Here is a 26,277-nt window from a genome sequence, read left to right as displayed (position 1 = left end):
ATGGGAACAGGGCACCTGCCGCTCCCTCCCCGCGGCAGGTGCATGGCCTCACCTGTCAGGTGATAGTGCTCCTCACTGTCATGGTCTGTCAGGGACACCAGCTCCTTGAGCAGCAGAGGGTACTTGAGCACTCTCTGCACTGGCTTGATGAGGTAGGACTCCAGCGTGGAGGAGTGCTGCTTGGTGGGGTTCCGGGCATCCAGAAATGCCTTGAAGGCTTTGTCAGTTTTAGCTATAAGTGGATGAAGAAAAGACCCTTAGAAGATAGGGGATAAATTCTTATTTTCTCTTTTATCAGTCACACAGCGTCTATTTCACAGTCTTCCTAATGCCATTAGTGCTTAACGTCAGGTGCTCGGCTGTCAGTGCAGGGTCGGCGTCACAGAACTGACAGCCGAGGAGCTTAGAGGATGGAATCCAGTCCATACGCCAGAGTCTCACCAACTCAGAATGTAGGAAAGCCTGGCTTTAAAGACATATTTCGTGCATACCGATGAGGGAGATTGCCATACACCGCCTAAAAAGTGAGTTTTGAACAATTCGTAAAACCACAAAACTGTTATGCAGAGCCTGCACCATGTCCCACAAGAGTCATACAGAAAGTAAACCAGTTGCTCCCACTAGCACCACTTGTTACTTGTCCTCGTTCTATACATTGAAAAGCTCTTTGGAAAGCAGTGTCTTTTCCCCTTAAAATAGGATGGTTTATTATTGAACTGCAGACTGTAGCCTTCCCCTCCACAATTTTAGCTACATGAGCTCTTCGCACCAGGAGCCACAACCCCCTTCTCCCAGGTGGCTTCAGGACCCTCTTTGGCAGTGAAAACCGTCGCCCTGTTCGGTATCTGAGTGCCACAAAGACGTCTGTACAGGAATCCAGGCTCATTCAGTGTGAGTGACAACGGAGACACAGCTGCCACTCTGGATTCCAGCACTTGGCTGGTTGTACAGCTGTTTGAAATGCAGCTGATACGAACGAAATACACCCTCATTGGGGTTTCTGTTATCAGGGCAAAATCTGTAGCATGCAGAGATGTGGCACCACTGTAAATGTGATTACCAGACCCGGAGGCATGTAAATGACCCTTCATCTTGACCCAGGAGGAACTGAGCGAGCCACTGGCAGGCTTTCATTTAGCTAGAGAAGGATTTGCCAGGGGGGTCAGACCTCTGTTGAAAGCAGCCAGAAATGGAGGATTTGGGCTGGATCTTGCTAACTTGAAACACCCCGAGGCTCCATTTTTTTAACGTGAGGCTTTTCTTCTGGGATACTGTGAAGTTCTGGATTAAAACTAAGGGGCACGGCTGTGTCGGTGGGGATGGATTAACACTGTGAGTGTTCACACTGCTTCACGCCCTCCATGGCAGTGCAGACAAGGGAACATGAAGAGCAACCTCTGGAAAATGAGTTCTCAATTCCACCAAAGACACTTTGATTTTAGTAGACATACTTCTCGTATGTGTAGTGGTGGTGGGTTATTTACAGTAAGTAGCTCCTTAAAGAACTGAATTGAATGAGGGAAATACCAAGGTGGCACGGACTTCTTTCCACCCCTAGCAGGGCACAGAGCTGCAAGTTTTTGGAGAAAGTAACTGAGCAAGAGGAGAATCCAGATGTAATTTAACAGAAGAGCAACTGTGGCCCTGCAGCAGCTCTGCCCTCAGGCACAGGTGCTCACTGCTGCCAGGAAACAAGGAAATGGGAATCTTCCCCTTCAATATCCGGCTGCTACTTTCAAGGTCAACAATGGAGCATGACACATCATAATTGTACTTACCCCTCCTTGTTAGATACAAGTCTACCCTTTAGTAACAGTTAAAAACACAAAAAGCACAGCTATAAAAGGCATGAGCAACTCACCTCGCTCTAGAACCTTCTGTACTTTAATATGGTTAGCACAGAATCCGCTGTACAGTTTAAAGTGGTCCGCATAATAAAGGAAAGAGCCTCCCAGGGAAAACAGTAATTTCTAGGAGAGGAGAGGGGACAGTCAGATTAGACACAGTTCCATGAATGTGTGCCGGGTCATGGCCTGGCATTTGACAGCTCCGTGGCCTTTGTCAGACCCCACAGATGCCTCAGAGATGCCCAGGCTACTCCAGCCACACAGGACACAGGGAGCAGCCCAGGCCCTCCTCTGGCAGGTCTTTAGCTTGACTGGAAAGTTTTGGGCAGCAGAAGCTACTGACACTGTACAACAATCAAAGGACCAGAAAGGAAGGTTGATTAAGTACTTCTGACAAGGTGGGATATAAACGATTTGAGATTTTTTTTTTTGCAGTTTTTGGCTGTGGCTGGGTTTTAACCCGCCACCTCCAGCATATGGGAGGTGGCACCCCACTCCTTCGAGCCACAGGCGCTGCCCCCCCACTCCTTCGAGCCACAGGCGCTGCCCCCGATCTGAGAAGTTCAGCCGACTCTAGGTGACTACAGAGTTTGAGTCCCTTGCTACTGCCTTCCACCTTTTCTTCCCTGGAAGGCTTCCTGCCCCACACTGGCACTTCCACAGGTGCTGCATTTAAGAGAGGGTTCCCTCATGGCAATCTGGACCTGCACTCCTCACCCCAGGATCAGGTGGCCAAAGAGATGAAGAATCAGACGTAGGGTAGATGCTCTCGCCGCAGAAGCAGCCGCCCCAGCTACCCTTCAGAAAGGGGGAGTGAAGAGCTTGTACACAGCCAGCACCCAGGCTGCTGCGGTGGCCCAGACTCCTGAGCACAGTATGTCCACCCGGAAAAACAAAATGTACACTTCTTGTCTACTGCCACAGGACAACAGTGTAAAGGTAGCTCCAAAGTTGTCTTGGCAAAAACAAGGGACAACAAATCTTTTTTCGAGGGAGAATTTGGCCCCACGTCCACCTATTTTTGTTTTAAGCCTAAATACTCACTCTGAACTGTGAAGGCGTTTCCAGTATGTTAAAGTCAGATGCTGCTGAAATCCCATCCTCCAGAGTCTCCAGAAACACCTTTTGAAACTCAAGCATCTCTGGCAAACTTCCAAAAAGTGACTCCATCTATATGAAGATCAGAATTTGAAAACAGGTATTAGCTGGGAAGACCTAAGAACCACACAAACTCTCAGGCCCACAGCGAAATTGTTAAGAAGGTATTCACCAGCAAGTAGACAAGCGAATCCTTTAAGAAGACAGCATGTTCGTTATGGGATACAGTTTATACATAGAACATCTCATTCTTCCAGCCCCTACAATTCTATTTTCCTAGAACAACTTTTAAAGTCTTCTTATAAGAAGTAAAATTCTTCAAGAATTCAAAGTGGGGAAAATGGATATCAGTAAGAAAATTGGTATTGCAAAACTAATTATGTGACTTAACATTTAAAATATATGTATGGATATTTACGGCCACACCTTCTTCTACATAATCAGCATGACCTTCCTGCCTTTGTAAACTTTTTGCTGCAGAGGCCACATAAATGACTCAGGAGGAGCCCATGCCTGGGACTCTGGGGAGTCCTGAAAGGCTTGGATGTTCTTCTGGGATCCATAGAGATACTCTCCCAGGAGGTCTGCTGAAAGGCCAGAGGAGGCGAATTTGTGGACCAGTGGACAGGGATGGTGATTTATTTACCTCATCTTGGGTAAGAAAGGTCTCATTCTGAAGTGGCTCCAAGTATAATTCAAAGAGGCAGCTCAGATCCTGCAAGACAAAAGAGAAAAGTCTCTGTAACACTTGCAGCTCTGAAATACCCACGAGACTCCAGCAACTCTGGCAGCAGCTCCAAAGACTCCCATTAGGAAAAAAGAAGTTTATGTCTTGTTCAAATTCTTAACGCCAAAGAGGTTATTATCACTCAGCTCCTTCAAAGAGGTTAATACCACAATCGGGGCAATAGCTGGAGTCCACATCTTACAGGTGACTGACTCTGTTAGTTAAGTGTCTCCTTGGCAGGAACAGACACTTTCTTTAGGCCACTGCAGGAGGAGCACTCACCCCCTGCAAAGGAGGGAGGTGAGGTCTGGGAAGGCACCGCTGTCAGGTGTGACCACGGTGCCTGGCTTTCTCCTTTGCACCAGGAACACAGCAGCAGCTGCAACGTGGAGCTGGGAGGGACAAGGCAAGGACTGGAGAGCTTAACTCTGAGGATGACACATTAGCAGAATCTCACATTCCCAAATTCACATGTAAGAAAAATTTCCAAACAGTAGCAGGCAAAATGTTTGGAATCTGAGCCATATTTGCGTTTCGAGTAAACTAGGCTTCAGTAATAGAGGAAGAGTTAACTATATTTACAAAATTCATGAAATTTTTTTGTTAATTTAATAATTTGAAGCCAAGACCAGGATATGAGGTTTCTCATTTCATTTACTCTGAAGAATTCTGAGTCCTAAAATACTCAAAATATTTGACTACAAAGTCAACTACAATGACTTCCCCACTTTACACTTTAAGGGGGACTTAAGTCCCAGAGAGCTTTGTAAAGTCCAAAGCACCCCCGGAACCTTCTGTGTGGGCTCTGAGAGCTAGGTCAGGCCTGTGATGCTGCCGGGGTTTCACAGAGAAGGCCTCCCTGGCCTTGCCCGCTTCACCATGTTCCACCACAAACCACGCAGAGAAGGGGGATGTGAGATGTTGCTAAATCACGTCTCCAAGAACACACGAATGCTGAAAATTTCGAGGAGCATGCAGGGATCCAGTTAAAGATGACAAGTAGAATTCCAGGTCAAATGTCAGCAAAGAAAAGGAAATTAAGAGATGGTGGGGGGTGGGGGTGGATCACAAGAGGAGCCGGGTGCTGGTGATTTTGAGAGAGTGGCGGGGCTCAGTCATTCCCGTCCAGGCCAATGCAGCTCAGGACTTATTGCACCAGCAGAGCAGGTCCGTGCTGAGCTGGGGTGGCAAAGAGCCGCAACCCATGGGGCCCTAAGGAAACAAAGTGCAGGTTTCTTGCAGAGAGAAGGGAGAGTCGGTCTTTCTTGCCTCCTTTATTCATGACACCCATTTCGGTCGTCTGCCCCGTTATCACTGAGATGAGCCTCCCTGTGCAGGGTGGTCACAGTGAACTGCAATATACTCAGTACAACTAGTGACAAAAAGGGGCTTCCAGGCTGCCCTTGACTGTGCATGTGAGAGCTCCATGACTCTTAGTGCTCAAGGCGTCAGATGGGCTCCACTGCTTCAGAACCCCCCCAGTTCACAGAGCTGCCTGGAGAAAGGTCGCTGCGGATATGCAGGATTACTCAGAAACCCAGGCAGACAGCCGGATGCCCACTTCATCTCCACACAGGAGGCAGGAGAAGGCATGGTGGGAAGGAGCTAGACTGTCACCCCTCTAACTTTCCCGTCTCCCCTGCCGGACTTTGGGAAACTCTCAGGATACCCAGGAGCAGGGCCTTGGTAAAGCCCAGGTGATACCGTGATGTTAACAAAGGGGAAGCTCAGAAGTGTCTTGTGGAGAGAGAAGGTAACGGCCGTGTGTGCCAAGTCTCAGTCTGCGGACTCAGCACGTCAGAGTTGGAAGCTCTCAGACCCCACATGGGGGTCACAGGGGACCATTCCAGGCCACACTGCCAGACTGCGCAGAGCCAGGCCTGGGTTCTCAGCCCACACTGCGCCATGCTGCCTCAGTCGCTGACAAGTGAACTGAGCTTAATATAGTTCCGCAGCTTCGGCAAATACTTGACGCAAAAGGACTCTGCCTTCCCAGGTTCCTGTATTCTTCTGGAAATTTTTCTTAAACCTCTAACTGGGGGCTTCTAAGATAAATAAATGAACTCTCTGGGCACTCAAGATACACAGCACCTACCCCCTAATAATGGCGGGAGAATGTTCCCAAGTGAGGACAAAAGACCCAGCCTGGGCCTCTGTCCTGCATGGTGACCACCGTCGGGGGTAGGGGTTGGGGGGTGTCCTCATCACCTAAAACGATCTCTGCCCCCACTTCACTAAACCAAGGGAGTCTGCACTCCCCACAGATTGCAAACGGCAAACTAGAACATCTGTTTCCATAGTGAAAGGTACCTTGGTAACAAAATGAGCCAAGAATCTGGGTTTTTTCCAAGTCTTCACAGCTCTTCCTCCCTCTCACCCCTGCCCTTCCTTCCCTGCAGTAATTCACTGCCACAGGAAGCAGGCTGTCCCTCAACGGGTGGCAGGTGTCCTGAGCAGAAGTGATCCTGGGACCTCTGCCAACACACTACTCGCCAGCAGCAGCTCCCATTACCTTCACGTAGGACTTCTCTGTGTCCACCAGCTCCTGGATGACTTTGCGAAGGCGGTCTGCATCCGAGAGGTGGCGGGCCAGCGGCCTCGGAGGTGGGTCCCGGCCGTCCCTTGGTCCCTCCATGCCGCTGGTTTCAGTGGCCGTGAAACTCCTACACAGTGCAGCAATCTGCTCAGCACTCTGAGAGAGGACAAGAGGTGGGAAATAATGCACAGGCCACTTCCTTTATCGTCAGCTGCCCACCAGGGACACTGAATGCCTCTGTCTATACCTAGCAGGGACGTCAGAGGGGCACATGTGCAGGGCTAACAGTTTCACTCACCACAAACCACTCTGGTTGTCATTAACTTTGATGAAGGAGGATGCACCCACACTCAGTTCAACATTTACAGACGGCACCCCCACTGTCCTAATACCTGAGAGGTGCTTCTTTGGAGCTGAAACTGGGGAGTCAGGGCTTAGGGCTCATGCCCTGCAGCAGAGGCAAGGCTGCGGTAACATCAAGGGGCACTTTTCTAGACAGCACAAAGACAGACGTCCTCATCTGGGCCACCTGGTCCCCTCAGTGGTTGGCCTAGTCCAACTTTCCATCTTCCATGCAAAAATAGGGAGTTTTAGGAATGGCGTGGCCACAATGGGCCTGGCGCGCTATCCTCAGATCAAACCATTTGGTTCCGAGGTCTTGTGCCAAGGAGCAGAACGTGTAAGCGGGGAATGGGGCAGAGACAGAGATGGATGAGAAAGATCAGTCCCTCCCGTTGTGGGGTCAGAGCCCAGCAGAGGGCACGGCAGGGAGGAGAGGACAAGCCTGATAGGGACGCGTCCTTCCACTATCCCTCCTCTCACCCCCGACCAGTCTGTGAGTCTGGCGAGGCAGGGGCACGTCTCAGCTACTGCCCCAAAGTGCCCAGTTTGGAGCTGGTACACAGTAAATGTAAACAGCTTAGTCCCAACACAAATGGCTGATACCCACCAATATATTGCACCGTTATCACTCCCAACTAAAACTTTCCTTAGTTCAGTTTAAATGCCTTCACGGCCTGACCTCTGTCAACCTCTATCTGAGGGAATAAGCTGAGCTTGCCAGAAGCATCTCTTAATGCTCATTTAATTCATTTTCTTTGCTTGATATTTCTGAACACAAACAACTTATGCCGGCATGTTGGTCAACTTTGGTGGCGTCACCATGGTTTTTCTACAAGCTATCACCTGTGAAATTAAAGTGCCTCAAAGAAAAAACAGGCCACCCTTGCCTACCATCTCCATCTCTTTTTGCTCTATCCCCCCCACCCTCCATCCAACACAGTATGTTCATGTGACAGAAATAAATCATCAACATTAAAACTCAACGTCAATCTTCTGGCTGGTCTTTTGATTCAATTCAGTGGCACCCACTAAGGGCCTGCTCTGTTGGCAAAGAAGTGGAAGACAGTTCCTGCAGAGGGAGGTAAGGCTCACCAAGGCTGGAAACGCCCAAGCACAGCCTACGGCAGCCTAGAAACCAACAAGAGCTTGTGCAGAACAAAGGAAAAGCAGGTGCATGTTAAATGAATGAGGTATCTTTGCAATGGGCTGTCCGGAAGACTTCAGTGAAGAAGCGGGTAGTAGCGTGGGTCTGGAGGGAGTGTGTTCCGGGGAGCAGCGCAGGATGAGCCAGAGATGCAGTAAGGAGAAGCCCGAGGGCACAGAGCCTGAGTGCCCGGCAGGTGTCTGCAGCGAGGACTCCCAGACTGCTGAGCTGCTCAGGAAGAATCATCTCTCTTTTGTTCTGACATTAATCTCGGTGCAGAAGTTGGATGAACCACGTCAAGAGGGACTAAGCCTCCGACTAGACATGTAGACACATATAATATCAAATTATTCGTACTTAAAACACTTCAAAGCATATGAGCACTGCTGATTCTCCTCAGATAGACACATTGTCCACCTGTTTTCTTTTTTTTTTTTTTTTGTAGAGACAGTCTCACTTTATGGCCCTCAGTAGAGTGCCATGGCATCACACAGCTCACAGCAACCTCCAACTCCTGGGCTTAAGCGATTCTCTTGCCTCAGCCTCCTGAGTAGCTGGGACTACAGGCGCCCGCCACAACGCCCAGCTATTTTTTGGTTGCAGTTCAGCCGGGGCTGGGTTTGAACCCGCCACCCTCGGTATATGGGGCCGGCGCCCTACAGACTGAGCCACAAGTGTCCACCTGTTTTCATTGCTAATGTGAACACAAGCATATTTCTGGTAATGCCTGTCAGAAGAGGTTCCTTTCCAGCTAAAATTTCAAAGAATAAGGAAACAAATGTGGATCTTAGGTATCAATCAGAATCAACCTGATTGGTTGAAATGTCTTGTATCGTGTTTATAACAACAAAATGTTATGACCCATTATTGAAGAAACTCCAGTGTCCTAAAACCTAATGGCAAATAGTACAGCATGGCCAAAGGCAGCTTGGCTCTCTCTCCAAAGTCACAGTGAGGAACAAACCCTACAACTGCAAATTCTGCCCTCCACCACCTTCTCTCCAGTGGGCCTGTACCCCAGCCACACATTAGCATGTGTGAGGAGCTTTGAAGACACCACACCAACTGAATCAGAACCTCTGGGTCCCCATCATGGGTATTTTTTAGAAGCTTCCCAAGTGATAACAATTTGTGGCCTGTATGCGAACTGCCATCCTCACAGTACAGCTAGCAACTACTTGATTCCCCTCGAGTGGCTCTGGCTCCAGCAGGCTCCCTCTGTCCCAGGGTTTGCACTGAGGCTCCACCACATAAATGCTACTTGGATGAGCTCGTGAGACAGGAGGGAGAAGGAATCAAACCCAGGACCCTGGGGCTCCAGATCTGGCCTTCTACTCAGCTAAAAAGCCCATACTAATACTCAGACTCCAAAATGCACTTATTTGAAATCTCTATACTGGAATTTGCACCATAAGCTCAGACAATGTAATTCTGCAGCCCTGAAAACTAACAGTTCCCAGGGCTATAGAATCTATATTAAGCTTGCATATACTGTATAAAATAAGGTCTGATAAAATGCATCATGCGTTACATGGCATCTGGTAAGACCGTAGCTTTGCTTTGCTGGGATGTCAAAAATCACACCTAACAATGCAGTGTTAAAATAACGAGATTTTAAAAAGAAAGTATCTTGCCATTTTAGAAAATTAGAATTCATTTCGAGAACACTTCTGGTAAGATTAACTTTTAAACAGTGAACATTAGCTGAGATTTTTCATAGGGAACCTACTTTTTAAAGTACGACAATTAAGTGCTGAAGTGCTACAAAGCCACCCTTCTGGCACTTTTAACTATTGGGGGTGGCCTGAGGGGGTCTGTGAGGATCACCTGGGATCAGGAGGAGGCAGGGCCCCTAAAGTGTGTTTTGTAGCCTGTATCTGTGAGTCACTGCAGTTACACTGCAGTTGGTCCACGGCTAGCGATGATTATAAACACTAAGGGCAGTGTTCCAGGTGGTACTGCCAGGTAGACTGGGCAGGGGGTGTTTTCACAGGCATATGTGGTGACAGGGTGAAAAGCACAGGCTGAAGACTCAAGACCCAGTTCCAGTCCAGGGTCAGCCCCCACCGTTCGCACAACCCTGGGCAAGACTCACTCTGGAGTCTTCAGTGTCCTTTCTGATGGGACAGCAGAAGTGCCTGTTCCCATCACGTGCCCCCTCAAATTGCCATGTGGGTCAAGGAGAAGAGGGAACTTGCATTTGCTGAGTACTTGTACTCGAGTGTGTCTGGCGTACGTCTCCCATTTCATCTTTCCAGTGGCCCAACCGAGGCATCCCCCCTGAGGGGTGAGGAGGCTTCGACACCACCTTCCCAGCATAGGATAGCCTCCTTTCTAGCTGTCCACGCTGCACTGGCCACGCCCAGCAGAGCACAGGCTCCGCCCACTGCCTCTGCCCAACAGATGCCAGGTCTCCTGGCCCCGGTGTTCCTGGGATGCAGCCACCTGCCTCTGGAGAGGTAAAGGGAAGCCCCTACACATGCAGACAACTGGAAGTCTACCAGTCTGATCACCAAAACCAGCACTACTTTAAAAAACAGATGATCACAAGTTAGGGCCAGCCTGTGGGAGGATTCGGCAGCCTAACAATATGTGCATGTGTGGAATAAGGAATTCTGGCACTGGGAACACGGGCCTCCAACTGGTGTTTTCTGGTTCACGGCAATCACACTAAGAACTGGGTTCACTGTGGGCCTCGCCTTCTTTAAGAGTCCACAAAACAATGTCTTCATAAAATTGTAAGATTGAATGAAAACATTTTCTTGCTAAAACTATGCTGTCTGGAAAAGCAATGATGTGACAAAAATTTTCAGGTGTTTAAGGTTGTATTTTAAGGTTACACTAAAATTATCTCTGCTTGAAAATTGATTTTGTCTTAATTAAAGATGAGGTGCTCTGCATTCAGACATCTAAGCAGGGTTACTTTTGTTTTTTAATGTTTGAATAAGTACGCCTTTGCTTCCTTCTTCAGGGGCTGAAATATGTCTATTTTCAGGGAGTCCATAAAAGCCACTACTTGGGGTGGCAATAAAATTGCTTGGAATGCCCACCTCACCCCGCTCCTCTTTGGAGGAGTGCAGGGGTAGAGTCCTCAAAGCAAGCTCTGAATCTCTGGGGTGACCCTCTACCTCGGACATGTGTGATGCTTTTCAGTGGTCCAGCCTCCTCTGTGACATCTGTTCCAGAGATGACAACAACTTGGACATTTACTTTGCTCTTATATACAGACAATACTACCTGAGGCTTTTCTGTTTCCCTGTGGGGGCTTTGAAACCTAAAGAAAAAGTTACCATGGGACAGGTACACAGTAGTATCAGAACTTGTCCGACACTACACGTGAGGTCCACAGCTACCACGGATGTGCCGGTCAGAGGCCGAGCGGCCCTGGCTCAGCACCGCTGGACCCTCACTCAGGGGCCCTGGGCTCCTCATGCTCTGTTGTCACAGGCATCTGTGGAGACCATATTGGCTTCGAAAACACTTTCAGCCTAAGAAAAAGAGTTTAAAAAGGCTGCCTAATTTAGAGTAATATTTCAAACAGAAGTACTTAAAGGGCAGCATTTGCAGTGTGTACTACTTTGAATTCCTGGTTTAGGAGACAAGGATGTTCACTGTGGGAGGGAATCAGGAACAGACTCACCCAACTTAAAGGAAGGCGGCCGCTAGCCCTGCCCATCACATGCCTGTAATCCCAGCACTCTGGGAGACCAAGGTGGGTGGCTTGCTTGAGCTCAGAAGTTTGAGACCAGCCTGAGCAAGAGCGAGACCCTGTCTCTACTAAAAATAGAAAAACTAGCTGGGTGTCATAGCACATACCTGTAGTTCCAGCTATGCGGGAGGCTGAGGCAAGGGGATTGCTCAAACTCAGGAGTTTGAGGTTGCTGTGAGCTATGACACAGCACTCTACCAGGAGTCTGACTCAAAAAAAAAGGAGGATGAGGAACCAGTACTTTAAAACATCCCATATGCTTTGCTTCCCAGAAGGGACAGTTACATTTCCAAAGGTTCCAGTTCCTGGGCAGAACGAGAAGGTAAACTGGGGAAGAAACAGTAACCTAAATAAATTACGGCACAAAACAGAGACCCATGCAGCAGTTACCACTGATGGGGGAGAGAACCTGACTTGCTGGTTAGGGAAGTAGGTCTGCATTTTTTAAAGTGATTTTTATGTATATTCACTATATATAGATACGTACGCACAGATTTTTATAAAGCAGAACCATGTAATAAATGCACTTTTTAACACTGCATTTCAAATTATTTTAATTTTATTACTTTGGCTTATTTCAGTTTTCTCATTTTTTATAGTGGTTAGATTTTTAAAATTTTTTTAATGGAATCTTTTTTTGTTACTTAAAAAAAAGAAAAAAAAAAAAGATTTGAGGATTGGGCATGGCAGCTCACCCCTGTAATCCTAGCACTTTGGGGAGGCCAAAAGGGGAAGACTGCTTGAGGCCAGGAGTTCCAGACCAGCCTGAGCAATTGTAAGCACCCATTCTCTACAAAACAAAAACAAAACACTTTTTTACAATTTAAAACTTAGCTATGCATGGTGGCACATGCCTGTAGTCCTAGCTACTTGGGAGGCTGAGGCAGGAGGACCACTTGAGCCTAGGAATTAGAGGCTGCAGTGAGCTATGATAACACCACTACACTCCAGCCCAGGCAACAGAACAAGACCCTATCTCAAAAACTAAAAATAAAACACAAATATTTGTGGCAGAAAAGGCCTGCTAAGACATTCTGTGATGAATAAGACTGATGAACTCACTCCATAATAGAAAGGGAGTCATAAAATTTAAACTAAGATAACTATCTTTTTTTTAATAAATAGCTTGATAATTTTGATCAAGCTTCTGGAAAATACAAATCAATCAGTACAAAGTGACCAATGCCAGGCAACCCCAGTGAGAAGAGCTGAGGAGCCAGACTCCCACACAGACACAAAAGCAACACAGGAGGGGCAAAGATGGTGGCAGAATCTAAACGAAAACTTCCTTGAAAGCCTCAAAGTCAAAAATTATCTTTAAAGCTCCCCTTGGATGACCGGCTTGACCATGGCCCTCCCATCTTGGTCACTCATCTATGAAAGCATCACATTCAAGATGAGCCCGCCCAGCCCCAGCCTGACCCTGGACTCACAGGCCGCGTGGCCCAGCAAGTCTCCCCTCTGCTTGTCCTTTATCTGCGACTGAATGAACCATGAAGGGAACAGACTCTGAAAAATCCCAATGGCAGCTGAGAGCAGCGTGAGAGGTAGGAAGCCGCAGGACTTCTCAGCTCACGCAGCCTTCCTGGGTTCTACGCAGCTGGAGTGAAATTCCTCCCTGTGCTAAGAAGGCCAGAACCTTCTAAGCATTGCACATCTCAGAGCTTCCTCCTCTGAAACCACCAGAGAACTCAGGTGGCAGCAGAGAATGAGAGAACTGGGTGGAGGAGGGACACGCTGGAAGTGGAACAGCCCCACCAAGGACAAACAGGAGGATGAGGGGCAGGAGAAGTGGGCACCTTGAAAATACCCCCGGTCTTCTCCTCCCTCCCGCATTAGGGACATGGCTGTGTTTCTGTTGCCCTTGTCTTTATGCCATTCTCAAAAAGACTGATGGACAAAACCAGCGATCCAGTCCTCACTCTCAGCAATTCCAGGGGGCATGTGGGGCGGCGACGGCACCTGGCATGTCCCTGGGGAAGTGCGCCCAGGTCATTTCTCCACGACTTCCTTCCCTCACCCCTCAACACAGAGTGACACGTAACATCTATCTACTCTTAGCCGAGAGGACAGAGGAAATTGCAAAATGACTCACGACAACTTCTCAGAACTTATTTTTTTTTTTTTAAAAAGTGACAGCAGCCAAACTGTGGGGCTGCAGCATCAGTAAAAGGTGAGAATCTCTGATGAGTAATGAAAGGCATAAAAAAAGCCCTGAGACTCACACAGACACACTGAGATTCACACAGCCACCCTGAGACACACACAGCCGCACTGCTTCTGGGCCGAGTGTGTGTTTGACTGCAGTCCCTAAGCACACAGGAATATTGAAAGAAGGGATTCAGAACTCTGACCAATGGTGACACCTGAGAAGGCCTCTGTGAAGGAGATTTTTCACCAGCCTGGGAGCACACAGCTGTGACACTGCACCCTCCCCCATTCTCGGTAAATATTAAAAGATAAGATTCAAGGCACCAAAATAGTGGCAAGCTAACATGAGGTTGTAATTGTGGCTATGATTTCTTCAAAAGAAAAGGAAAAAAGCAAGCAGCAACAAAGGGCCTAGCTAACCTGCTGATGTGACGATGGCAAGGGTAACATCCTAGTCACAGCGCCCAGACGAGGAACACAGAGCCCCAGCTGCCTGCGCTTCCCCTAAACTGAGCTTGTAAACCACTCCCCACCTCACCCCATCCATCCCACAGCTGTTTCTATTACCAAAGAGATCTATGAAATTTTGGCTTGGGATCAAAACTTTAAATGCTTATTCCAAAATACTCACTTTTTCCACTAATTACAGAAAATAAAACTTCTTAAATGCCACAACACCAGCACATAATGTTGCAATTGTGTTTAACAATCTGGAGATGTCTAACCGCCACCAACATCATCTATTCTGGTCTCAATCTAACATGCGTTTTGCCACCTAGAGGTTATTTAACACTCCCCAGAGTCTCTTAGCACATTAAAAAATAATAATAAAGCATTAACAACTAATTGCATCCAAACAATCACACTAGAAGATAAAAAGAAATTTCAATATACCACTTGACTAAACGAACTGTGCTTTTCTTATCATAGGTAGTTGATAATTGATTCTGTAATGTCAATAATATTAAGTCAGGACAGAGGCGAGCCATCCAGATGTCTGCTGAAAGTCAGAATTACAAGTCTAGAGATTCACGGACAAACGTAAGATCACCAGTGCCCGAGAATTGTACGCCACTTTTTACCTGTGTGTATGAGCAATTTTCTGAGGTCGCATAGCTTTCTTCGGATTTTCAGATGGTCTGCTCTAAATACGTCCCCAAATAAAGTGGGAGAGTAAAAGAGCAGAGAGGAGAAGCGAATCAAGTATGGATCCACCCTGAGACTCGCACACCAACCTCAACAGTCTCCACACGTCAGTGAACTGCATGTGAAGAACAAAAAGTGGCCCGTGCAGTAACCTTGAATAAAGTTCTCCTAGGATCTGCCTTTCTGTTAAGCAACTCTCCATATTCCATGGGGACAAAGCGGGACACCAAGCAGACTATGTTAGATCAGATATTCAGGCAGAAAGACTCGGCGGGAGATGCCAGAGCAGGACAGATGGTCAGACTGGCCCCTGGGTCTCCCAGAAGCCGAAGTCTGATGACGACCCAGGGTCAGAGAAACGGGTTATCAGCGTAACATTTGGGACAACCCCCCACCCCCATTCTCACCCTGAGCCCACACGGTGTCCAGACGGCCTGCCCCGAAGGTACACAAGAACCGGCCAAAGGCATTTACCCTGAGGTTTGGGCTTGGCCTGACAAATTCAAACTGCCTGCTTCCTTCTCCCCCCAAAAGAAAAATTAGGTTGAGGTCTCCGTAATTGTCCAACTCCAACCCTAGAGGCCTAGAAAGGAAATAAAGACAGAAACAGAGGGCTGAGAGGCAGGAAATGGGGGTGGGAAGGAAGGGGAAGGGCACGGGGAACTCGCTGCTCGACCCCATCTGGGCTGTTCCCCCTATGGGCTGAGATGAAGGGCAGAGTCAGGAGCAGTGGTGGGAGAGTCCTGTCCACAGCCCAGGCTGTGCGGGGTGGGCTGGCTACCCTCTGACCTTTAACCTTTTGTTTGCCTTGGAAAGGACAGACACATCCCTCTCAAGATCTCATCTTGGACCCCTTGGAGCAAAACCATGGCCCTTGCTGGCTCAAAGGAGAAAACAATGGAGGAGAAGCCTGCATGGGAAGCGACTGCGTGGAGACAAGCATCTCTGCTCAGTCACGGTCAAAGCTGTGCAAGGCCACAGCTCCCGGGAGCCGCCAATTCACTTCCTGAGTCACTGTCCCTGCAGCCAGAGGAAGGGTGTAATCAGCCCCTCAGCATGGGCCCCGCTCCCGCTCCCCCAGGCCCCCTGGGACAACCTTGCCCCTCCTTCCTTCTTCTTCATCATGTGATCTTGAAGATGACCCTTAATAATAAATTGCTCGTTTTTCCCAGAAAAACAGGATGAAAAGGGAAAGTCTGGAGACAAGGAGAAAGCAGGGAGACGAAGACAGGGGTGGGAAGGGGAAGGAGGGCAGTGGCACCCACTGTGTCCTGCCAGCTTCCCTGTGAGCCAGGTGACATCGGCCCCATTTTCCAGACTATGAGAAAAAGAGCCAAAGGGGGCGCGTGTGGCTCCGGCCTCCCAGAGCTACCGCAGTGGCCTCCAGGCCAGTCCTGCCAGGCGCGAGCTGCTGCCTTCCACGCCACGCCACTCTGGCACGCGCTGCAGTCGGTGTTTACTACAGAAAGCCAAGCCCCTGCCGCCTCTGCATGGGAACACAGTCCGCCCGCCCCAGTCAGTCTCGTTCGTTCCACAGGCATCCCTGGCAAAGGCGCAGACAGCTGGGTGTCGTCAGGCAACATCCTGCTGTCAGCAATTTCCATGTCCCTGGCACAGTCGGCCCCCAGCTCTGCCCAGGCCTGACCCCCCTTCCCACCACCTTGTCTGCCTCTGCCCAGGGACACCCTTGGCCTGGAGGAACCAGCCACGCTGACCAGAAGTGGTGGAGAGAAAGGTCACAACCAGCCAGGGCCTGTCCCACTGCCTCTGTCAAACCCCCTACCCGTCCCCCTCCTGCAGGACAAGCTCTCTGCTCCCCACTGCCTTGTAACGGCCCCTTGCTCTGTGTGCCCCTCCCGGATCTCAGTGCCACTCCCAACTGTTTTCCCATTTTCCCTTCTGATACACAAGTAACATCTCTAGCCCTGCGGTAAGTGATCCCTTGCAGCAGAAAGAATGGGGCTCCATGTGCCTTATGCTGCAGACAGCCACTCTTCCCTATGCCACACCCAGCAAGGGGGTGGCACCTGCCCGACACACCAGCCCAGAGATCCAGCAGACACAGAGCGCAGGCACTGACACCCCGGAGCTAGGGAGTAAAAAGGAACCCAATTAACGATCAGGACATCAAATGGCCTTTTAGACTCCAGGGATCACTAAGCACAGTTGTTTCAAACAAGTCCACAAACTTGCCACCAAGTCTTTGTCAAACAGAAATAGGTGACAGAACGGCAGAAGGGTACACAGGACAGCCGGGTGCAAAACCTCAGCCCAACTCCAACCCTTAGCAATTGTGCTCTGGATGCCTGCTGCCTCCTTCCAGAAGAGACAGTCTGCGAGACCCCTTGATGGGCAAAGTCCCTCTGGCGCGGCTGAGCACCTCAGCATTCACAGCCTGCTCCTGCTAGAGATAAAGGCGGATCCCCAAACAGGTTTTCACTGAGTCGGTTTAAGTAGCCCTTTGGAAAGGCTCCTCTGCATACTGTAGTGTACTTAAGGAAAATAAGCTAGAAGGCGGCAGGCTTTGTCTCCACCCAGACAACAAAGAGCCAAGAGGGCCCAATTCCCAAAGGGAATTTCTAATTCTTTTTCATCTCAAGAGCCCATCCAGATCAAGCTGAGGACTCACTAACTTCAACACTGGGCAGGCAGCTAAGACGATTGAGTCATGCACATGTCTTAACATCAACAATGCATTTACTAGGGTGCCTATGTATTTATGTGATTTCCTATGTGACAGTGAATCCCCCAGGTCAGAGGCCATAAGGTGAGGGGAGTAGGAAAGAACTCAAGACCATGTGCATTTAGAGAAAGCCCAGGCAGGGGCAGCCTGGACCCTAACAACCTCTCAGGGATCCTTTCCAACAGAGGGCTAGTGGTGGAGGTGTTTTTATTTACAGAGTCTTAGAAAGGTTGGGGAACGCACCCTACCAAGGTCACACAGTGGTAAAGCCTGCTGGACAAGGACCCAAATTTAGGTTTCTAGCCCTCTGGTCAAGAGTTCTTTCCAATATACCACTGCTTACAAGAAAAGGTGAAAAGATTATTGTCCTACTGCTGGAAAACACCGCACCCCCAAACCAGTTTTTAGGGACAAAGTATTTGCCTTGAGGATGCTCTCTCTCTCTCCATTCAAATAGGAATCTGGTCGTATCGCGGTCGTATCGCTTGCATTGAGAAATAGGTATGTGTAGTTTTCACAATAGGGTTGTGATGGTATTAATCTATTGAGAAATGGCCACGTAGAAAGATTACAGTCTACAAATGATATTTTAATTCTACTTCCTAACAGAAACATCTTTTTCTTTTCCTTGAGCTTCTTAGATATGCAAGCTCTTAAAAGCAATTCATGTGAAAAACTCTAAAGGTTATGCTATGTGAGTGAGCAGGAATTAAATATTAAGTGCAAGTTTTGTCCCTGCTGTGTACTAAAAACCTAGCCATTAGTGTATGTTCCTTTTGTCTGCCTTGAAAAAATAAACAGGACCGAATATATCTTAAACATGGTTAAATTACAAAGAACAGAACACACGGTTGCCACACTGTATATCTCCAGATTCTCTGTTCTATCAACACAACGCCTACAAACTACAAAAATAATTACTGCCACAGCTACCCTAGGTGATTACATAAAACTCTTCTTAAGAACTAAAAAATGATTTGATCAGAAATAAATTAAAAATTTGGCTTACCTCGTAGAAAACGGTTTTCATTTTTGCAGATTTTTCTTTTACAGCTTTAAGCCCCAATACCAGTATGTGCTGTGATCCGGGGAAATTTTACAAGCATAAAATTAATTGCTATCTTCACATTATTCCTCTCTCTCTTTTCAAATGCATTTTACAAAGTAAATATTTCCCTGGGCCTTTCTGATTATCTTTGTATTTCAGACAGACAAAACTACTTCAAAGATCAATTTCAAGACCTTGAAACAAGAAAGAAGTTGACAAAGTCACAGGACATCTTGTATCCAAAAGAAGTTCTATCCTCAGCAAAGAGAGCCTAAGGATGGCTGTCAGCATCCCTTCTGCATATACCTGTGTTATCTTCTCATCTGCATAATGCTCGTTAGACTTTTTTAAAGTAAAATCAACTTTCAATCAAGAAAAGAAAATCATGCAAGATCATGCCTACATTTGGGTCAGAATCTACAGCCATGAAAATCAAAGCCCTCGTTTACTTACATGCTGCACATGAAAAGGAAAAGTTCAAAGAAACCTGCTCCCCCTGGGAGAGAGGATTACATCTACAGGAGGCAGCTGGGAAATGCCTGAGATGTGTGTTCTCTCTCCCTCTCATCCCCAGGCAATGAGAAAAAATCCCAAACTGTTCTTCCAAGTCACATTCACGAGGACGCATTAGCGCCACCAAGCTCTTCTTCAAAGCAGCAGCGGGGATTGGGGGAGGCTGGCCCCCTTCTCTAGTTCCCACCCATCCTGGGAGCCTGCCCCTTCTGGAAAGGGACCAGGTTACCGCAGACGTGGAGTCACACGGGCCACCTGTTCAGAGCCAGCTCAAGGTGCAGAAAACTGCTTAACACACCTCAAGTTCCAGGAACACACTGAAAACTCCAACTCCTCACCCAAAGGGAAACTGTACATCCTTTCAAACTCTGGCTATTACAATAGCACATGCAAATTGCTAACAATACTGTGGAGGGGGAGAAATCCCCCACACAGGAGAGGCTGACAGGGTCACACAAAGAGCTATGACAGTAATAGGCACCCTCTCAGAGAAAAAAGCAATCAATTATGAACCATTTGCAGAAATTGCAGGGCTGTCAAAAGCCCTGGTTACAGCTGTGCTTTATCAAGCCAGGCTTCATTTGATTTTCAAGGGAAATTATTCCTTAAAGTCTAGAATACTTGTTAGTAAAATATCCCAAACAGTTCAAGTTCAACCAGGGTCTAATCTGAAAAGAAGTTAATGACCCCCAAGAAGACCAGTTGGGCCACAGCGGGGGCCAGGAAAACAGAGGCAGGTCCTCTCCCCGAGGAGCAGTACCTTCTGTGGACACCACAGGGACGGCAGGGGTGGGGTGGGGAGGGGCCCCCAAAACGCCACTCCCAGCACGCGCCTGGCACGTATCAGACAACTCCCAAATCGCCATTTTAAAAACAGAAGAGGATTGCTTGCAGACGTAACTAGATGTCTCTAAGAAATTTAAAAATAATAGTACAAAACAGGAAAAAAGTGTTTGAAATCCTTAAATTCAAAACTTCTTCTTTTCACTGCAATCCATCATAACTATTACTTTTGATAGTCACCAATTCTACTTTCCCAAGAAACAAACAACACATGGACTGTGTAACTGCTAGGCATTTCTCTAGGATTTTTAAACAAAATACTATAATCCATTATTACATGCACAGAGTTTCCCATCTGAAAAAAAAAAAAAAAAAAGGTGGGTGGTGCCTGTGGCTTAAACGAGTAGGGTGCCGGCCCTATATACCAGAGGTGGTGGGTTCAAACCTGGCCCTGGCCAAAAACTGCAAAAAAAAAAAAAAAAAAGGTAAGGTGGTCATTACCTTAGCAATGTTCACTTAGTAAATGTTCTGTTTAGTGATGAGAGCCACCATCAAGTAAGAGTTGCAAACGGCCATAACATGCTAACTTTTTGAACATCTAACTTTACTGAATCTTAAAGTTTGCAAAAACATTGAATTTCTTTTTTAGTTGCTTTAATGCATAACCCAAGCAGATTATGGCAAAAGGGAAAACTGTTACCTCCAATGGCACTAAGTGACTCCCCTTCCCCCCTGGCTGGCCAGTGCCCTTTGACACTCAGTCTAGACAGCCTCACTCCATAAGGATTTCCAGAGGAGGGGCTTTTTTCAAAAATTTAAAACAACGAAATCAAAACACATCTATTTGATGCTCTAGGATGATCCATTATTTTGTTAAAAAACTGATGAATATTAGCTACAATTTTAGTTTCCCAAAAGTAAATAACACACCAGTGATAGAGTAGTAAGGCTGAAATGCTGATGGATTTCAGTTTAGTGGAAAATGTCGCATCCTGGGGAGATAACCAGGCCAGCTGAGCATTTGCTTTGTATGTGAAGTTGGGAGACAAGATTCCTGAGGAGGTGGACAGGTTTGGGAGAGGAGTTCAGCGAGAGAGGCAGGAAAGGGGGAGGCACCTGTGGCCACTGGAACCCTCTGGAATCTGCTCCAAAGCCAGCTGGTTCTGCTGGCTCACCACGTGAATTGCTCCTGGGACAGAGGTATTCAATCTTTTTTTCTTTTCTACCATACATCGGAAGAATAAGAGTTATCTTGGGCCACACATTAAATACACAAACATTAATAAAAGCTGATGAGAAAAACAAAAGGTCCATGCATAATTTTCACAATATCAATACCACAGATAAGCAAAATAGGCCTCCAATAATCTACACGTGGCCCACAGGCTACAGGTTGGACACCCTGGCTCTAAACTCAACTGAGACTTTGAGTTAGCAATATAAGCAATAGCAGGCATTTAAATAAAAGTTACTTCTATTTAAATGCCTGCTATTGCTTATATTTCCTCTATCCTTATTTTGTAGTTAAGACAAAAGAAATATAGTTATAACTTCAAAATCAATCAAAACTGGACTGGATATTAAACTAAATCCTGTCAATCAGTCCATTTCTGAAAGGATACCTCAGCATGCACAGTTAAAGACACCTGAAAGGGATGGAATATAACGAGTGTTGTTAGGAATGGGGAGAAATTGAAGTCCTCGTACTTTGTTGCTGGGAACGTACAAGGGCACAGCACAGTGGAAAATGGTCCGGCTATTTCTCAAAAAGCTAAACAGGAAAGTTACCACTTGATCTAGCAATTCTGCCCTTAAGGTCTAAACCCCAAAGAAATGAAAACGAAGATTCAAGCATGTAGGCCAACCTTGTATGCCAATGGTCACGGCAGCATGACTCACAACAGCCCAAAGCTGGCTACGGTCCCAGTGTCCAGCAGTAGATGGATAAACAAAATGTGGTTTATCCACACACTGGAATATCATTCAGCCATAAAAAGGAATGAAAGTTGGACACGTGCTAAGTGAAACAGGCCAGAAACAAAAGGACAAATATGACGATGAATGAAGTACCTAGGATTGGCTAGTAAGACAGAAAGTAGAGTAGAGGTTACCAGGGGATTGGGAGAGGGAAAAATGGAGTGCTGTTGTTCAAGGAGCACCAGAGTTTTTGTTTGAGAAGATGGAAAAGATCTAAAGATGGATGGTGGTGATGGCTGCGAGACAATGTGAAAATGCTTAATGCCACCAAGGAAAACACTTGAAAATGGTAAAAACAGAGAATTTTATGTTATAGATATTTTACCACACAAAATGACAATATTCTGAATATAATTTGTCTTCAGTCAAAAAGAACGGAGGCAAAGAATAGAACAGTAATTGATTCCAGACTTAGGCTGCATTTGTCTGAACAGCTGAGCAAAGCCGTGCTGGTGTATGAACGGCAGCCTGCTGCTCCCTGACGGCATGCCAGCCGTTCTGGGGGAGTCCTAGCTAAAGCAAATGGCTCCCATTAGTGTTTCCCTCCAAAACCATTAACTAAAAAGGAAACTATTTAAGGAAAAAATGTTTGTATCAATGGCTGGGCTAGAGACAGGACAACTCCATCTTCTTTTTCTTCTCAGGTAAAGAGGGGAATTAACGCTTGCTTGCCTGGGTCTTGGTTTGCGATTTGGGCTTCTTACCCTGAATGTCTGCTCCATCTTCTCCCTGTGGGGAACCTGATCCAGTGTCCCATCCGTCTGACTCCTTTTCAGACCTGTTGTGATGTCAGGGACGTTGCTGAAATCTGGATGAAAAGTGACAAAAACATACATGAGTCCAGCCATTTGCAGAGAGTAATAATGATTGGTGTGAAGGCTCAGAGAGGGAGGGAGGGAGGGAGGAAAGAAGCAAAACAACCTGGAAGGCAGCGCAGAGCAGGCCTTAATGACACTGAAGTCACAACAGCCACAGAGCAGATCCAGGCTCTCGCTAACTGAAGAAGCAACACCACTCTCCTGTGGTCAAAGGAGACCAATCAAAATAATAACCGAAATGCCTGTCACTCTCCCCATTGCCATGCAACTATACTTCACTAGCTTTGATCTTAAGTCATTTATTAGATCAAGAATCAAATGGCACAACCTTTGGTGGCCAAGTGAGGGCAAAGTGACCAGTGATATCTTGGAAGCCAATGATGTAACATGATAGGTATCACAATCCACAACTTGCTCATCTGCAAGCATGAGTCTTTTTTTCTAGCATTGACCACAATTTTACCCTAACTTGAAAGCCCCAAGAGGCATAGAAAACCCCTGTTAACTTCTGGAGTGAAGGTTAAGAAATGATACTAAAAGTAAGTAGAGTACACGGCATTCCAACCTACAAGCACACAGACTATATATCTCACCTGCCACAATCTCCATGGATAGACCAGCCTCTGTCAAAACACAGGTTTTCATTCTAATTCCTGCATTTGACAGAATGTCACCTCAGCTGGAGACAACCAGATGGTTTCTGGTCCCAGTAGCTACGGCATGAAATCAATTGGAGATGATCTAGGCCCCAAAGGCACAGACAAGCTTGCTGCCAAATAAAATGTCCAGCATGATGGGGACAGGGACAATGACCTCTAGAAGTTCTTTATAAGCCATGAGAGCCCTAGGAGGTTGATACAACCAGTGGGGCGCAATGCTAGCAGCTGGCTCATACTGGTATTCCCAGCCACCACACAGACACTCTGAATTCAGGAGGCGGCTTCCAGAAAACATTGTAGTGGTCTACAGACTCCTGCAACTCCGATTTTTTCTTTTTTTCTTTCTATTTTCCAACACCTTGATCTCACCCAGGAGGCCAGATCCATAACCCATGTCACTTCAGTGTAGTTGGCTTTAGGGTCGTGTCTGCCTGGAGAAGGCCATGCTGATCACAAAAGCATGAGCTGTCCCTGGGGAAATTTCAGGCAGCAATGACAAGTGAGGACACGGGCCTGCCTCCTCCACGCCCCTAAAGCCACTCCACAGAGGCAGTCCCCTCGCCCACTGGCTGACTCCATGGGAAGTAAGATGAAACCTCCACCCAAAAGGGACCCGCCGCCGTTCCCCCACTGCCGCCTCTATATCGGAAGTATGCACCTGTGTTTAAGGGAGACCACCCTAAATAAGTCACAGAAGAAACACAGCTCTCATTCCCACCGCAGTTGCCGTGAGCACACCTCTCCCTCCATCCCTTCAACCAGCACTTTCTGGGCACGAGCCATTTTCCGGGCAGGGCAGGCAAAGACAAGGGGCTGCCCTTGGGTCTGCTGATTGTCCAGGAGAGGAGGTGGGGGTGGGCTGAGGCAGAGAGGGGAGCACAGCAAAGTGTCACACATGACACCAGAAAAGTCCATACAGGGTTGAGTGGGGACACTCAGCAAGGGATTCCGCCCTGGAGCCTTAAAGGACTTCACAGAAAAGACGACACTTGGGCAGCGTCTTTAAATTTGAGGGGTGCTTATTTACCTTTACAGCCAAAGATGACAAGGCAGGGTAGACAGCAGGGCGGGGGGGGGGGGGGCCAGGAATAGGAAGGGGCCTGGGTGAAGGTTAACAGTAGGAGCCAAGCATGACCTAGAACTTGCAGAAAGTCAGGCAGGGAGAGATGGAGGGCAAGAGTCGCAGCCACCCTGCAGGTCTAAGGTGTGGCACCCAGATGAGCAAGGGAAGAGTGATGCCAAAAAGCACGCAGTGGCAGAGAGTTTGTCACCTATTAAATATGACAAAGAATCAACAGGCTGATGGAGATGCCTGGTTTTATGTGTTCGCTGACTGGGTAGATGGGGACGCAGGAAGAAACAGGGGGTGGAATAACCAGCTTGGCTTCAGCAACACTGAGCTGAAGATGCTCAGTGGTCAGGTAGTCCAAGGGCCAAAGCCCAGAAAGAGGTGTGGACTTGGAAGTCCTCAGAATATTCTCTCTTGGTAGTAAAGCCGATGGGATCGATGCTGCCCACCAGAGCAAACACACAGAGTTTGATATGACAACAGAGGGACGATCCATGGAAATGCCAAGGCATAAGGGCACAGGGAGGGGCCCTCAAGGGAGGTGGCTTTCTTTTTTAAAGAGAATCAAAATTCAGAGAAACATAAGGAAATCAAAATACAGTAATACGGAAGCCATCCAGTGTGGAAGTGCATCACCTAGGTAACAGAATCAAATTTGCATTACTGCTGCCTTCATTTTATAAATGAGGAGATTTGGTATTTCCAAAGAGTAACATCAAGGGCAGGGAATGTGACCCTGAGGAAGAGCCCAAGGCACCTGCCGCGCCTCAGGTCTGCACTAAGTGCTGGGGATCCCCAGAGGAACAGTCTTGAGGCCCACGGAGCACTGGGAGACGGCAAGGGCATAAGGAGCTTTGGAGCCTGAGGTGCCAGATGGATGCTGGTGAAAATAGCATGGCTGACGTCACAAGCGGGTGCCAAGTGAATTCTGAGTCATCTGAGTCAATACAGTCACAAAACTCTGTAACTTCAACACTGGAAACTCCCTAAACCACTGTCTGCCTCTCACAAAAAAAGGAAAAGAGGTACTCACAACTCACTGAAAAAGACACCTCTCCCTCAGATACACAGGAGAAAAGTGGCCACATGCACCTGGTGACGCAACGCTGACACTGTTCCACTTTCCTGTCGGAACTCTGCTGTGAATCCAGGAGGGGCCCAATCTCCTTCAGCACCCCTTAACTTCAGGGCTCCTGTGTCAGGCATGAGCTTGGACAAGATGGCCAGTGGGAACCAAGTCTGCCAAGGTCAGCCCTGGGGACCCAGCAGGAAAAGTCAGCTCTGGACAGCTCCTGAGATCTCCAAGATAGGAAGTCTCAGAGCAGTCCCACCACCCAAGTTTCAGGAGCAGAACGGTATCAGAGCCCCTGCAGTGACCAGCCATGCACCAGCGTACCCCTAAGTGGCACACAGGAAACCCAACTGCACGCTGTCTCCCCTGCCGGCCCCCAGCTTCAGGAGTCTCAAATTCACCAGGACCTGCATCCTCGTGAAAGAAGGATGCCCCCAGCTTTCCTCCTAGAGGGGATGTAACATAAAAGTTCATTCTAGAAGAACAGAAGACTGGCTAAAAAAAGTATAAGCTGCTAAAATCTGAGGGCTTATTTACAAAGCTCCTTTAAACAGGCATCCTGTCCTGGGTGCCAAAAGCCTATCCCCAGCCCCTCTTGCATCTGCCCACGTCCTCAGCACCAGCTGCTAACGTGAGTAAATATATCCTGCTCCCTCCCAACCAAAACACTGGCTTCCCACCTGGGAGAGCCTCCTCACTGGGGAGAACACACCCCGCGGGTTTTAAGGACCCTTCATCCCTCTCAGCTACAAACATGTGCTTCCCACCCACCCGCCACTTCAGAGTACTGAGGTTCAGACACACTCCCGAAGAGACTTTGGCCAATACAATTGTAAATAATGAAAAATAACCAAATAATATGTTCAAGTCAAGAGATCTATCTGTATTGATACCCTTTTTTGTCTTTCTCACTGTTCCTTGGGGAAACTAACAGTTTGGGGTGAAGTCTACCAAT

General features: G+C 47.7%; 1 protein-coding gene across 14 annotated transcripts in view; it reads right to left on the bottom strand.

Annotated features, from left to right (window-relative positions):
- The window catches only part of TIAM2 (TIAM Rac1 associated GEF 2), a 220,952-nt gene that overhangs the window by 8,145 nt on the left and 186,530 nt on the right, over window positions 1-26,277 (bottom strand). For 11 of the 14 annotated variants that reach the window (XM_053592932.1, XM_053592935.1, XM_053592938.1 and 8 more), the window contains 6 exons: window positions 22,409-22,512; window positions 6,185-6,364; window positions 3,592-3,660; window positions 2,892-3,017; window positions 1,862-1,970; window positions 53-232 (listed from right to left, as the gene is read on the bottom strand). In XM_053592932.1, the coding sequence (XP_053448907.1) occupies window positions 53-232; window positions 1,862-1,970; window positions 2,892-3,017; window positions 3,592-3,660; window positions 6,185-6,364; window positions 22,409-22,512 (768 nt within the window). Of the gene's footprint in view, window positions 1-52; window positions 233-1,861; window positions 1,971-2,891; window positions 3,018-3,591; window positions 3,661-6,184; window positions 6,365-15,965; window positions 18,381-18,884; window positions 19,808-22,408; window positions 22,513-26,277 lie in introns of those variants that run through there. The other 3 variants (XM_053592945.1, XM_053592943.1, XM_053592944.1) reach the window with 3 other exon arrangements.

Source organism: Nycticebus coucang, chromosome 5 (genome assembly GCF_027406575.1).
Source record: "Nycticebus coucang isolate mNycCou1 chromosome 5, mNycCou1.pri, whole genome shotgun sequence".
NCBI classification, from domain to species: Eukaryota; Metazoa; Chordata; class Mammalia; order Primates; family Lorisidae; genus Nycticebus; species Nycticebus coucang.
Note: the sequence above shows the minus strand (reverse complement) of the source record. Positions and strands in the feature narration are given on the sequence as shown.